This window comes from Hippocampus zosterae, chromosome 4 (assembly GCF_025434085.1).
Source record: "Hippocampus zosterae strain Florida chromosome 4, ASM2543408v3, whole genome shotgun sequence".
NCBI classification, from domain to species: domain Eukaryota; kingdom Metazoa; phylum Chordata; class Actinopteri; order Syngnathiformes; family Syngnathidae; genus Hippocampus; species Hippocampus zosterae.
The window spans coordinates 25,321,335-25,335,464 of record NC_067454.1 but is presented as its reverse complement, the minus strand read 5'-3'; the positions used below and the strand labels follow the sequence as shown (position 1 = coordinate 25,335,464).

Genomic DNA, 14,130 nt, shown 5'->3' with positions numbered 1-14,130 from the left:
AATCTATTCGATTGCCGTTTTATTTTAACCTCAACGCTGTACATTACTTTTATTTTGGAAGTTGAGGAGCCGGACACCACATTCCGGAATTGTAATCCACCACAGTGCGTTATATGCTCCTTGTGTGGCGTTTTGGTGTGTAGGTTAAGTCTTCGGTGTGTAATTTCGGATATTTTGTTGTGTTGTCGTGGCATGTAGATAAAAAAGAGAACTCGGTTGCAATGCAGATCCTCACTCCTCGCGTTTACTGGGCTCAGCGACACGGAGAAATTTATCTCCGAGTGGAGCTGAGCGATACCAAGGTAAAGTACAGTGTACTGTACTCCATCTGCCTCGCAGCTTCCAGCTTTAACTTGGCCGTACGACAGACATTCAGAACTCATACATTCTAGACAGATTTCTTTCTTACCTACTTTCTCCGCGAATGGATTGCATTATTTTAGGTATTGCGTTGATTTCCCCCAAAGAGGGCTTACCAACGTTTTTGAAACCGCAAAGGGTTTATAGTTCTTGAAGGATGACTCATGCGAAGGACTACACTCACACATTTAAGAAATAACGAATTTGCTCAAGTTACCTTGAATTATGTCATTTATTAATAACGAACGTCATTCATTTTTTTGAAGTCTGTGATCATGTTAATGATTGCACACAACAATTCAAGATTGTGATATAAAAAGCAATATGCAACACACTATTTCTATAATCTCTGCAAACGTGTTTACATTTTAAAATAATCACCCTCGACCCTAAGTGGTTCATTTAATGGATGGGTGGGCTTGTATAACATTCCTCGGATCTCATAGTGTCCCACACTCATGAGCTATTTTAGGCTTTTATGTTGCTTGAAACCTTGCTGTGAAGTCATCGTTAATACGGTAATGCCTTACGGGGGCATATTTTAATAAGGGATATCCGTTATTGCATTGACCAGTTGTCATCTACAGAGACGTTATCGTCTTCTCGTTTTAATAATAAACCATTATTGATCAATTTGGCTCGTGCCGCCGTCATTTATGTTTACATACGTGCTTGCTGTAAACAACCCATTTCTCACAAACACTCATGACACTCAACACTCCTCGCACAGCATCTGTTTAACTAATGTCCAATAAAAGATGCATGGCTTAATGGAAGAGCTGGCTTTTGTTCAGGCTCTCCAGTGAAGACTTGAAACAGCATGACAGTGACGTATTTGTGCCATTTATTTGTTACACCTCAATAAAAATGAGAGATGGATGAACAGTAACATCCTTTACATTGACAATGGTGCAAGTTTTTAATGAAATTCAGATTATATTGTCTTAAGTTTGGATCAAAGTTAATTTTACTGTGTGTCTTTCAGAATCTTGAAATCAACCTGCAAGGCAACACAATTCAGTTCAGAGGTTTGTATGGGCATCTTGGTGTTTTTGCTTACAGGACGTCTTCACACTATCTAAAGAAACAAAATGCAATGTGTCTAGTTAAAGTATGTTGCTCTACAGTACCTCCTTATTATTAGGTTTAGTTGAGACTAACTGTAGCGTAACATTTTTCAAATATTGTTGGAATCGTAATGTTCTTGTCTTTTGCAGCACAAGGCCATGGAGCTAAAGGAGATAATGAATACAAGTTTAGTTTGGAGTTTTTGGAAACCATTAGACCTGAGGTATTATTGTCTTATTAATTTCATTCTTCACTTTCAGCTTGTTGTACTTCACTTGCTCTGTCTTTCTGTCTGCATTTACTCATCCAACTGCTCCAATTATCTGTCTCCCCATAACACGATATATGTTTTGAGCAGCTCTTATATGCAAACATTGAAAGAAAATTGGAGAATTGCCCTATAATTTAGTCCAGGGGTGCCCAAAGTTTTTGGACCGAAGATCTACTTTTTGATCAACTAACCTCCCGGGATCTACCCTTACCGGCACACGCACGCGCACACACACACGGACACATGCACGCCATGATGAGAAACAGCCTGAAACTGAGGCATGCGATGCACTTTTGCAGCCTGTTAACTATCGTAGCTCACACGTACCGTTTTAAAGTGCTTCCCTGGGCCCTCCTAGATTCCTATTCTTTGCCCGTGCGTGCCCTCTGTGAATTGTACACGAAGCAAACTCTGAATGAGAATAATGGCGATAAAAGATAGAGCGCAGCAGCTCTGTGTACAAGCTGCAATTGCAGACTGCTGAGCGCAAACAACTTCTGGTGACGTAATCACGCGCCACCGTAAATTATTTATTAGATTTAAATTATTAAAAGATTTACCGGCTTTATTTGATTTTTTAATTTAATTTAATTTTTTTGTGAAAATGAGACTGATAGGATGATTAGGGTGCAGCGTACATTAACACAAAAAATATATATTACTAACATCTTCAAAGACACACAAATGGTTGGTTGTTTTTTTTTGTTTTCCTCAACACTCCTCGGATCTACTTGGGACTTGTCTTAGATCTGATCGACGTAATGGGCACCCCTGATTTTAGTCGATATGAACATTTTGGACTCTGGAGTACTGGGTGTTTTTATTTTTATGTGGTCTGCACGTCCTCTCTACTGTTATGTAACTGCACAGGCCGAAGCACTATTATGCTATCGTGTCAAGGTCAAAAGGCAAGCAGCAGTAGTGCAATGCTCACAGTGTTTCCACCAGCATTGGCTTCCCACAAGAATTCTATTATTATATCCACTTTTTTTTTTCAAAATGACGCCGGTCAACTCTTGAGTACTCACAGATGCTAAGTCAAAGATGTCACTTGTACTTTTGATACATACGATTTGTATTAAACCAATGACAGCTAAAAACAAAAGATAGATTTTCATTTATTTCGAACAAAAGGCCGAACAAGTCACTGCAATAGAATATTTTAGTTCAAAATAAAACACAAACAACTCACTCTGATTTAGTATTCATTTGTAATAAATTAACAAAAGTGCAAAATAAAACTGACTTGTTTGAAGCAGGTATCAATGAAAAAGGAGAGAATCAAAGTTTCTACTACTTTCACCAGTAGCATCATGCCCAAAAAGTGCATGACGTCCCACACGTCTGCTACAAGCTAAATTTGAAAGTAAACCTGAAGCTCCAGCATCCATTGGCGAACAGAGAAATTGGTTCAGTTCTCCTGTCCCATTGACATCCGCTTCAATTCCAAGTGCCAACTCTCAGTTCCAAATACACACTTGCGCTCCACGCCGACACTCCTCCCCTCATTCTCAGCTCCACCAGCCATCCATCTAGCCGCACCGACTCAGACTGTCCAACAGCGCCAACATCTCTGCTGAACAAAATGGGGCTGTGAAAAATGCTGTACGTTACAGGCACAAAAGAGCACAAACTTCCCGGGGCTTATCATGCGGTGATAGTCAAATAGCACCTACATTCTCCCCCGCCCCCATCGAAATCAGTGCTGGCCTCCACATGCTCCTGAGAAGACACAACCATCAAGCACAGATTTTTCTCCTTTGACAAATGTCGCGGCCAAAATGCTGAGAACAGTCCACACCGGTTCCACACGAAGGGCAGAATACACCAAATGACAAAAACGAACAGCAGAGCTCTTGAAGATGGCCGACTATGGCGTCATCATGGAGGAAGTTCAACTGTTCACTGTTAAGCATGTCACTTTAAAGTTTGAAAATAAGACAGGGCGATATAGCCGGAAAATGTATCATAATATTTCTTATCATCTGATGTTGATCAATATTGATATTTTTTTGGATCCATCCAAAGGAAAAACATACTACATATTACAAAATATAGATGCATATATGTACAAAAAATTGGCAACAGATGATTATTGTCCTTTTTATAATTGGGTTGGATGATTATTGGGAAACAATCACGATCATTTTGACTGAGATTGAAACTATGAGCAATGAAATAGTTATTCACCGTTTGCAATTGTAGTATTTATTCTTCTAAAATTCATCAACTCAACAAGAATCATTGCCTCATTACCATTTCATCTCTGAACATTGAACATTTTATTCTTGAACACGCTCTTCTTTTTGTCAAGTACAAAATGACCATTATGTGAAACTGAACCTCTTCCCTTTTCATTCCTTTGATGCATTGCGTATTTGCACACATTGAAGCCTTGAATAAGTATTACCCTTGTGGTATGTTTTTACTATATTTATTTTATCTTACATTATTTTCACATGTCTTGGGGTTTCCATTAGCATTTTAGTCATATCTATGTTAACTTTGGCATTAGTGGCCTATTTATTTGATCTCATTATTTTCACGGCATGGTTTTCCATTCCATTTTTTTTTCCCCAAGATGGCGCCCGAGTAGGCAGCCGTCGGCAAGCGCTCTTCAAGAGCCTTGCTTTTGTTGTTGTTTTTGTGTTTGTTTTGTTGTTACGTCGTGTGGACCTGATGTGGATTGTTTTCGGTGTTTTATTTTGGCCAAGACATTCGTCAAAGGAGAAGAATCTGTGCTTGGTGGTTGCGTCTTCTTGGCAGCACGCGTGTACCAGCACTGATTTTGATCAGAATGAATGTCTGTGCCATTTGACTGTCGGTGCTGGATAGCCCCGGGTCGCTTGTGTTTATTGTGCCTGTAATGGGCACAGCATTTTTCACAGCCCCGTTTTGTTCAGCGGAAATGTCGGTGCTGTTGGACATTCTGCGGCTGGATGGATGGATGGCTTGTGGAGCCGACGATGAGAAGAAAGGAGCATCAGCGCAGATGCGTATGTGGAACTGGGAGTCGCCGTTCGGAATTGAAGCGGATTTACATGGGACAGGAGATGTGAGTCAATCTCTTTTTTCGTCAATGGACGCTACATCTTCTTGTTTGCTTTCAAACTTAGCTTGTAGCAGACATGTGCACATGTTCAGCATGACATCTTTGATCCACTGGTGAATAACTGCTTCAGACAACGAAGTGTATGCAGAAAAAAATTAAATTGGTTAAGATTGAATGACTGTGTCTTATGTGTTGTGTTGTATTATTTTGTCATTTTATGTTAACTGTTCTGCTGATGCTAGCGTGGGCACCTGCAGCGGCTCCTCTCTCTCTCCTGTGGTTGAGAGGAAAGAAATTTCATCTGTGCTATATGTTGCACATAAGGCACATTTGACAATAAAGTTGACTTGATTAGCATTTCAGTGGTGTTTCCATTGACTTTAGCATTAATGGCTGGAGATATTTTAAAAACGAAGCATGTGTTGTATTTAAATATACAATGTTAAAATTTAAATTGATTTAATGAACTGAAACCTTTGTTCGTGACGAATATGCAAATAACAGAAATCAGGAAGGGAGGGGGAGCAAATATCTTTTTACAGCACTTTATGTTCCTTCATCACTGTGTTCCTTTCAGATTGAACATAAGTCAACACAGCGTCAGGTAGACATCAAAATCAAGAAGCAGGAAGAGCGCTGGTGGGACCGCCTGACGCTGCAGGAGAAGCGGCCTCTCTTTCTGGCTCCTGACTTCAACCGCTGGCTGGATGAGTCTGATGCTGAGATGGAGCTTCAGGCAAAGGTAGAAAACTCACAGCCGGGCTGCTTTTCAGCACTCAATATTCCTACATCTGAAATTCTCTCTTTCTGTAACCTAGTCGCTGTACTCTTCAGTAACGGAAATATTGTTTCTGTATTCACCAAGACATATCAACCAAGATCTTGACAGAAAAATGTTCTTACTGCATTTATTATTCAAGTATTGATTTCATGTTTTGTGTTAATGTTTTAAAGTATAAAACGACTGGTTAGCACGTCCGCCTCACAGTGCAGAGGTCAGGGGTTCAAATCCTGGGTGGAGTTTACATGTTCTCCCTGCGCCCGTCTGGTTTTCCTCCGGGTACTCCGGTTTCTCCCATAATCTTAAAATATACACATTAGGTAAATTGCACACTCTAAATTGTCCCTCGGTGTGATTGTGAGTGCATCTTGAGGAAGAGTGGTTTTGAAAAAGAATGGATGGACTTGAAAAACAAGCCAGACCAAAAAAAAAAATTTAATTGTCTGAGAGACATGAATTTTGGGAAGAATAAAATGTTAATGTGTAACGCTTAACAGTTGTTTTTCTTTTAGGAGGAAGAAAAGATTAACAAGATAAGTGTAGAGTCAAGAGTTCGTAAAGATCGTGAGTCCTGTTGAAATTCTCATACAAATAAAAAACTCAAATACACCACGTGACATCATCACTTACTGTTCATTTCATTCTGCTACAGCCTACCTGGGCCTGAAGAAAGGCTACTTATTTATGTACAATCTGGTGCAGTTCCTTGGATTCGCCTGGGTCTTTGTCAACTTGACGGTTCGACTCTTCATTCTTGGTCGAGGTTTGTAAGGTTGCAGGCGTGTGTGCCCTGGCTCTCCATGTTGCACTACTTCTCCCAACCCACTATCTTTTTCTTTCCCACTTGTATTTAATTGCTGTTCCTCCGTTTTTCTTTCTGAATATTATGACTTATGAGAATGATGTGCAGAGAGATATTCCCTGGGCCAGTGTTGGGTATGGTACACATTACTTCTTACTACTTGAGTTGCTCGGTCAGTTATTGCCTTGTAAAAGTAATTAGTTACTCACCAGAGTAATGATATTTTCCTGGTATATCTGTAGTGTAAAATATGCTTATAGATACCTGAATGAAACCGATATATTACATACTTGGTATTTATTCAAACTCAGCTGATTGCAACTTGCAGGGATGGCAATTTTCCGCGGATACGCGGAAATCCGCCGTTTTATTTCTTAAATTGATCATTTTTGTGAATCGTCTAAATCCGTTGAGAAAATTTTAGGGAGAGGTCAGGTACCTTATCGTCGAGTTCCCGTCTTTCCATCTTCCGATTGTAAACAGCCATGCGATTAGACGTGTATGATGTCTTACTTGTTGTGATTGGTCGTCCCGTCCAGGCCACGCCCCTTTCCGCTTTTTTCATCATTAGCCATTGCCATCCCTGAACTTGGCCACATGCATAGAAATAATATTGTATGAAAATTAAATATTGAAAATAAGCAGGGCGGCCCGATGGGCGACTAGTTGGCGCATCGACCTCACAGTGCATCGGTGCAGGGTTCGATTCCGGCTCCGGCCTTCCTGTGTGGAGTTTGCATCTTCTCCCCGTGCCTGCGTGGGTTTCCTCCCACACTGCAATGCTATCTTTTGGAGAACAGACGGAACAGAATCATGATATAAATATTCAGTAGGATCAAGCATCTTAAGCTCGATTGATGTCCTGCTATACGGTGTCCACAGGTGGTTCGATGCTTGGGACAAACGGTTCTGGACAAGTATCGAGCCTGCTTTCCCTGACGCAGGAATTTAGGCTGTTATTATTACACATGAATGTAATTTAATGTTGAAAACTACGTTCGATTGTGCGTGTGTGCACAAGATTACTATCACTGGTTAGGTTCGCCTATCTGCTCCGTTTCAAATGCATTGAATGCTTGCAGTCGCCATAACTAGGAAGTGATTGTTCCCCACGCCACACAGTCAGCGGTCAAGAAAACAACATTCTGAGATATCTAGGACACCCAAGACATCCTCAACACATGCAGGACCAAGTCCAAGTGTAAAGCAAGATTTTGCTGGGCCTCATTTAAAAGATTATGCAGTTTCTTTGCTATTAACGTGGTTTGTATCTAATGTACTGGTCTGCATTTCCCAGCTAACTATAGGTACTGTAAAGATAATTTATTAGATTGCTCGGTCACTCAAAAGTTGAAGTTACTTCGAACACCATTATCCTTAACATAGCTTTATTCCCAAAAGCACTTAACCACCACACACAAAACCAAGCCAACTCTTTTGTGTTTGTTTGCTGTGTTGCTCAAACATGAATGCCTCTCTGTTGCTTTTTTTGTCCCGAGCTCAAAATGAGAAGAGAAAAGAACTACACATCGAATTTATGTGGCATAAAGACAAATAACACTCAGGCAGACATTGAAACGGTGCCGCATGATTGTGTTGAGAGAGCTGCAGAGCAGCGAGTTGAGAGTGCACAGAGTGAGCCGAAGGGCTTGGGAGAGTGAGATACAAGCACTGTGAGGCAGACCGAGAAAAGACAGTTTGGTGCATCTATAGGCATTGAACAGTTCTGTTTGTGATGTTGGAAAAAACGAATTTGAATGCTTTATTTTAGCAGGAACGATGTAACCTTGCCTTTAAAAAAAATAGGTCGCATATAAGATTTGCAGCTAATTTGCTGTCTTAGTCCCTGGTCAGGTTGTAGATACAAGGAAAGGCTGTGCTGAACACAACATGACAAATAAATAATGCACAAACCAAATAATGCCAACAAATAACTACAGCGAGTCAATTGACCATATGCAGATGTCTTAATTTTGAACTGCAGGCAAAAAGCAATGGCGATGAGGCAACAAGCCAGTATATAAAATATATTTGATGCCGATTGCTACACAACCCCCCCCCCCAAAAAAAAGAAAAAACAACGGCCAGCAGGAGGTGTCCTACAGTGAGTAAAAGACCTTCCTCAGGCTGCTTGAATGCTGCTGTGATCATATTTCAGTTCATTGTCACTTGCTGTTCCGCTGCACTTCCAATTTGACGTTCCAATGCGCTCTTTTCCATTTTTCAGCACATCAGACTGCTCTCAGTTCTGTAAATCCAACTTTAAAACATCTGTAAGTGGAAGCCCGTTTCGAGGGCGTCAAATCAAAGACTAACGACGCACATGTTCTCGTGATCGGCTTTTGAACTTGATTGAACCTGAGACAACAATTTTGGTTGGATTTTAGTTGCGGACATGATTAGCACCAGTGTGTTGTGCACGTTGATTAGCATGAAAGAAACAAAAAAAGGTTGAAACACTGAAGGACCGTGTTGTCAGAGATGCTCCCATTTGAAGAGTAGCAAATCACGAGGAGAGGGTGGCGGACAATTTGTTTTGCAAATGCCAGCGATGATTAATTACGATTTATGGGCCGTGCCTGGTGCAATGCGCTGTTTCATCCTGGTGACTTGTTCCTCCCTCCTTGTCTGCTCTTCTCACCGTTCCACAGATTCATTTCATGATACCTTCCACACCACAGCTGACGTGATGTGCTTCTGCCAGATGATGGCGGTGCTGGATGTGATTAATCCCCTGTTAGGCTTGGTTAAGACAGGCTTTTTTCCTGCCATGATACAGGTAAAGGGAAAACTCTTCCAGGTTACTCACTGGTTGATTGCATGCTGTTCCTATGGTCACTCTTGAACATGTCCTGTCACAGGTCGCAGGGAGGAATGTCATTTTATTTGTCATCTTTGGCTGCTTGGAAGAGATGCAGAACAAACCTGTCATCTTCTTCGTGTTCTACCTGTGGAGTGCCGTTGAAGTCTTCAGGTAAGCTATCCACACTGACACGTTGCTTTGGCGATGACGATGACCACCTTCTGGCTGGCGGGGCTTCTCATGCTTAGGTACCCTTTCTACATGCTGGCCTGCATTGGCATCGAGTGGAAGCTGTTGACGTGGCTCAGATACAGCCTTTGGATCCCACTGTACCCGCTTGGGGTTGTCGCTGAAGGTCATTACCTCCTGGTGGTTGTGTTGGTAAAAGGTCATCCAGGTCATGCCGTTTGTCGGTGACACCTTGTCTTCCTGCGAATTTGTGCAGCGGTGGCCGTGATTCAGTCCCTCCCTATCTTTGACGAGACACGTCTGTTCAGCCTCCCTCTGCCTGCGCAGCTGGGGCACTACTTAAGCTTTTCATACACTCTGCAGCTCTACTTGGTGCTCATGTTTCTGGGTAAGGCAACGGCCACACACTTGCATCCTCACAGGCAAGCCCGAACAAGCAGTGACAAAAAAAAGCACTTTATGTTTTTAGGTAACATTGCATGAATTGCTATTCTGTGATTAGTGATGCTGATTGTGTAAGTTGTTGACTTGTAGTCCATCAACTAAATATTCAGCAGCGTTTCTTTTCTTCCCCAGGGCTCTTCATTAATTTCCGTTACCTCTACAAACAGAGGAGGAGACGTTATCGATCAAGGAAAAGGAAAGTTCACTAATGGAGGAAGGCGTAACACATACTCTTGAGCCACAATACGTCCCCCCCCCCCCCCCCATTTCCTTTTCCATGCAAGTCATACTGATGAATATATTCTTGTTTTCCTGGATGGGAATTTCTAGATATTTTCTCTTCCTTAAATTGCTCTATCTATACAGTTCTACCCTACCGTGATGTTTTTGACTGGCTCGTGTTTTGTTCATGTTTTGAGAGGAGAAACATGTTCTTTATAATATTATTTACATCGATAAATCAAATGTCTAGTTTTTTTTCTTTTTTACCTGATATGATGTATGAGCCTGATCAGTTTCCTGCTGATCTGTGTTTGAAACACAAGCTGGCAGGTTGAACCTTCCATCAGTGGCATAAATGAGTTGATAAGGATTTCGTATTCTGAGATTGGCTGGCAACCAATCCAAGATGTGCCCTACCTCTCTCCCAAAATCAGCTGGAATATCCATCAGCATGCCCTCAACCCGAGTGCAGATAGGCTGTATAAAAAAGTGATGATGGACTGATGGATTTTTTTGGGGGGGAGTCTCTTCCGAATGGCTTAATGCATGATGTTGTTGCTAAATGTCAAAGCACTTGAATAGTAGTCACACTTTCTTATGTTGTGGCCTGTTCATAATGGCTGTGTAGCTGAGTTAATTGCATTCTCAGCGGCACCATTTTCATATGACAGCTAAATCCAAATGACTGCTGTTTGTCAACGCAGCATTTCCGTACTAACACTCAAATGTCCAAGATGAAAAATTTGAAAAGTTGTATGCTTCAGAAACACTCAGCCTCACCATCCATCCATCCATCCATCCATCCATTTTCCGATCCGCTTTATCCTCACAAGCTTCACGGGGTTGCTGGAGACTACCCCAGCCGTCTTTGGGCAGTAGGCGGTACACCCTGAACCAGTTGCCAGCCAATCACAAAGAGAAACAACCATCCGCACTCACACTGAGGGACAATTTTGAGTGTTCAATCAGCCTACCACGCATGCTTTTGGAATATGGGAGGAAACCGGAGTACCCAGAGAAATCCCACGCAAGCCCAGGGAGAACATGCAAACTCCACCCAAGAAGGCCGCAGCTGAAATCTAACCCGGTACCTCTGCACTGAGATGTCAACGCATGAACCTCTCGACCACTGGGCCACCACACTTAGCCTTATTTTGTTAATAATTTATTCAGATTCAATTAAAATGTCGATTTTTGGGAGGCAACTAATTCAGGGTGTACCCTGCCTACTGCCCGAAGTCAGCTGGGAAAGGTTCTCGCACCCCCGCGACTCTCCTCAGTATAAACCATCATCTACCGCTTATCCGGGGCTGGGTCGCGGGGGCAACAGCTTGAGCAGGGAAGCCCAGACTTCCCTCTCCCTAGCTACTTCTTCCAGCTCTCCCCGGGGGATCCCGAGTCGTTCCCAAGGCAAGCTGGGTGACATAGTCTCTCCAGCGTGTCCTGGGTCTTCCTCGGAGTCTCCTCCCGGTGGGACATGACCGGAACACCTCACCAGGGAGGCGCTCAGGAGGCATCCGAATCGGATGCCCAAGCCACCTCATCTGGCTCCTCTCGATGTGGTGGAGAAGCGGCTCGACTCTGAGCCCCTCCAGGATGACTGAGCTTCTCACCTTATCTCTAAGGGAGAGCCCGGACACCCTGCGGAGAAAACTCATTTCAGCCGCTTGTATCCGGGATCTCGTTCTTTCGGTCACGACCCATAGCTCGTGACCATAGGTGAGGGTTGGGACGTAGATCGACCGGTAAATTGAGAGCTTCGCCCTTTGGCTCAGCTCCTTCTTCACCACGACAGACCGATACAACGTCCGCATCACAGCAGACGCTGCACCGATCCGCCTGTCGATCTCCCGCTCCCACCTACCCCCACTCGTGAACAAGACCCCAAGATACTTGAAATCCTCCACTTGGGGTAAGATCTCCTCCCCGACCCGGAGGGGGCACTCCACCCTTTTCCGACTGAGGACCATGGTTTCAGATTTGGAGGTGCTGATTTTCATCCCAACCGCTTCACACTCGGCTACGAGCAGAACAAGGGAGTACCCAGCAGGAGTACTCTTCCAGCACACCCTCCAAGGACTCCAAAAAGGCTGGGTATGCTGAGCTGCTGTTTGGTGCATATGCACAAACAACAGTCAGGACCTGTCCACCCACCCGAAGGCGGAGGGAGGCAACCCTCTCGTCTACCGGTGTGAACCCCAATGTACAGGCACTGAGCTGGGGGGCAATGAGTATGCCCACACCTGCTCTGCGCCTCTCACCGTGAGCAACTCCAGAGTAGAAGAGAGTCCAACCTCTCTCTCGAGAGAGAACTGGTACCAGAACCCAGGCTGTGTGTGGAGGCAAGTCGGAAATTCTCTGCCTCACACACCAGCTCGGGCTCCTTCCCTGCCAGAGAGGTGACATTCTGTGTCCCAAGAGCTAGCTTCTGCAGCCAAGGATCGGACCGCCAGGGTCACCGCCTTTGGCTGCCGTCCAGCTCACATTGCACCCGACCCCTTCGGCCCCTCTCATGGGTGGTGAGCCCATGGGAAGGGGGACCCACGTTGCCTCTTCGGGCTGTGCCCGGCCGGGCCCCATGGGTGTAGGCCCGGCCACCAGGCGCTTGCCAACGAGCCCCACCTCCAGGCCTGGCTCCAGAGGGGGGCCCCGGTGACCCGCGTCCGGGCAAGGGAAACCTAGATCCATTTATTGCAATCATCATTGGGGTCTTTGAGCCGTGCTTTGTCTGGCCCCTCACCTAGAACCTGTTTGCCATTGGTGACCCTGCCAGGGGCATAAAGCCCCAGACAACTTAGCTTCTAGGATCATTGGGACACACAAACCTCTCCACCACGGTAAGGTGACGATTCACGGAGGGGTCAGTATAAACCGTTTCAGATAATGGATGGATGGATTTTTTTGGTGGAGGCCATTTTTTTCTGTTTTACACTGATTTACATTAGTTGTGTGTTTTGGTTGTTGAATGCTATGTTTGTATTTATCCTATGACATATTTTGGGAAAGTCAAATAAACAACAACATATCTTATATTTGGGAAGCTGGTGTGTTGCTATTTCAAACACAGTAGGCGAGTAGATGAAATGTTGATGGAAGGAAGGATGTGAATGAAACGAATGTTTGTGTTCTGTCTCATACCTATAGGACACTATTGAACACTGTACAAGGTGTAGTGTTCAAATTGGTCCAAACGTTTGTTTTTATTTCATACTAATGTTGTGCACAATATTTCCCTTTGGGATCGCCATAGGCTGTTACTATGACACCCAATACTCTGTGGCATTGCTTGTTGGCTTTTTTTTAACTTGACTCCTTTACTTTTAAAGACATAGCCTACTTTTACCAGATTTTGTAAATTTATTCTTATTTTTTGAAACCATCTTGTCTACAGGTATACTTAAGCATGGAGTGACTACTCTTGACACTTCACTGCTCCAGATGACGGCATCATTTTTGAAAATTTAATCCTGTTTTGCATTACCCTGGTCACTTGATGACTTGTCAACAAATGTTTACATTTTTTTTTAATCAGATATGCAAGTAAAGGATTCAAGATAATTTCTTTCGTACCATTTCTGAATCAGCCCTTGTTTTTCTTCTCGCTCATCAGGTTGTGGTAATACAATAACAATAGTCTAAAATGTAAAAAAAACATATATATATCGTAATATTTATGAATTAATTATTATATTCTATATTATATATTAATATTATTAATTAATGGTTAGGTTCTGCGACAGGTGGATTTTTTTAACGTCATAACTACAAATTACAGCGCATGGTAAAATCCGCATTGAGCAAGCTTCATGGGTCGAATATTAAAAAGAAAACATGAAAATATCTCAAAAAACTGATGTGCGTGGCAAAAAAGGTAAATATTTTTTTAATCGGTGTCAAAAATACATTCAGGAACATAAAACCATATCGGTTAAAATTTGTAGTCGACCAATCTAATTGACAACAATGCTTAAAACAGCTGCACCGCGGTTTTTAATCAGCTGAACGCCTTAAGGGTAATTACGAGCGAGATGCTAGTTTGTTTTGGTTGGTGAACAAAAATAAATGAAATAAAATAATATTTTTTAAAAGTCTTGGCCACACTTAACATGACAGTACATCTGCCGTCAATCAGCTTCCT

The 14,130-nt window shown here is 42.9% G+C and overlaps 1 protein-coding gene and 1 long non-coding RNA gene across 2 annotated transcripts in view; one reads left to right on the top strand and one right to left on the bottom strand.

Annotated features, from left to right (window-relative positions):
- The window catches only part of LOC127599844 (uncharacterized), a 114,452-nt gene that overhangs the window by 12,863 nt on the left and 87,459 nt on the right, over positions 1 to 14,130 (bottom strand). The gene's annotated exons all lie outside the window — the stretch shown is intronic.
- On the top strand, positions 76 to 13,015 carry LOC127599770 (very-long-chain (3R)-3-hydroxyacyl-CoA dehydratase-like). The gene is made up of 11 exons (XM_052063994.1): positions 76 to 302; positions 1,346 to 1,388; positions 1,578 to 1,651; positions 5,329 to 5,493; positions 6,045 to 6,096; positions 6,185 to 6,295; positions 8,986 to 9,113; positions 9,196 to 9,308; positions 9,386 to 9,492; positions 9,583 to 9,714; positions 9,903 to 13,015. The coding sequence occupies exons 1-11, from the start codon at positions 222 to 224 to the stop codon at positions 9,977 to 9,979; spliced, it is 1,083 nt and encodes a 360-aa protein (XP_051919954.1). The 5' UTR covers positions 76 to 221; the 3' UTR covers positions 9,980 to 13,015.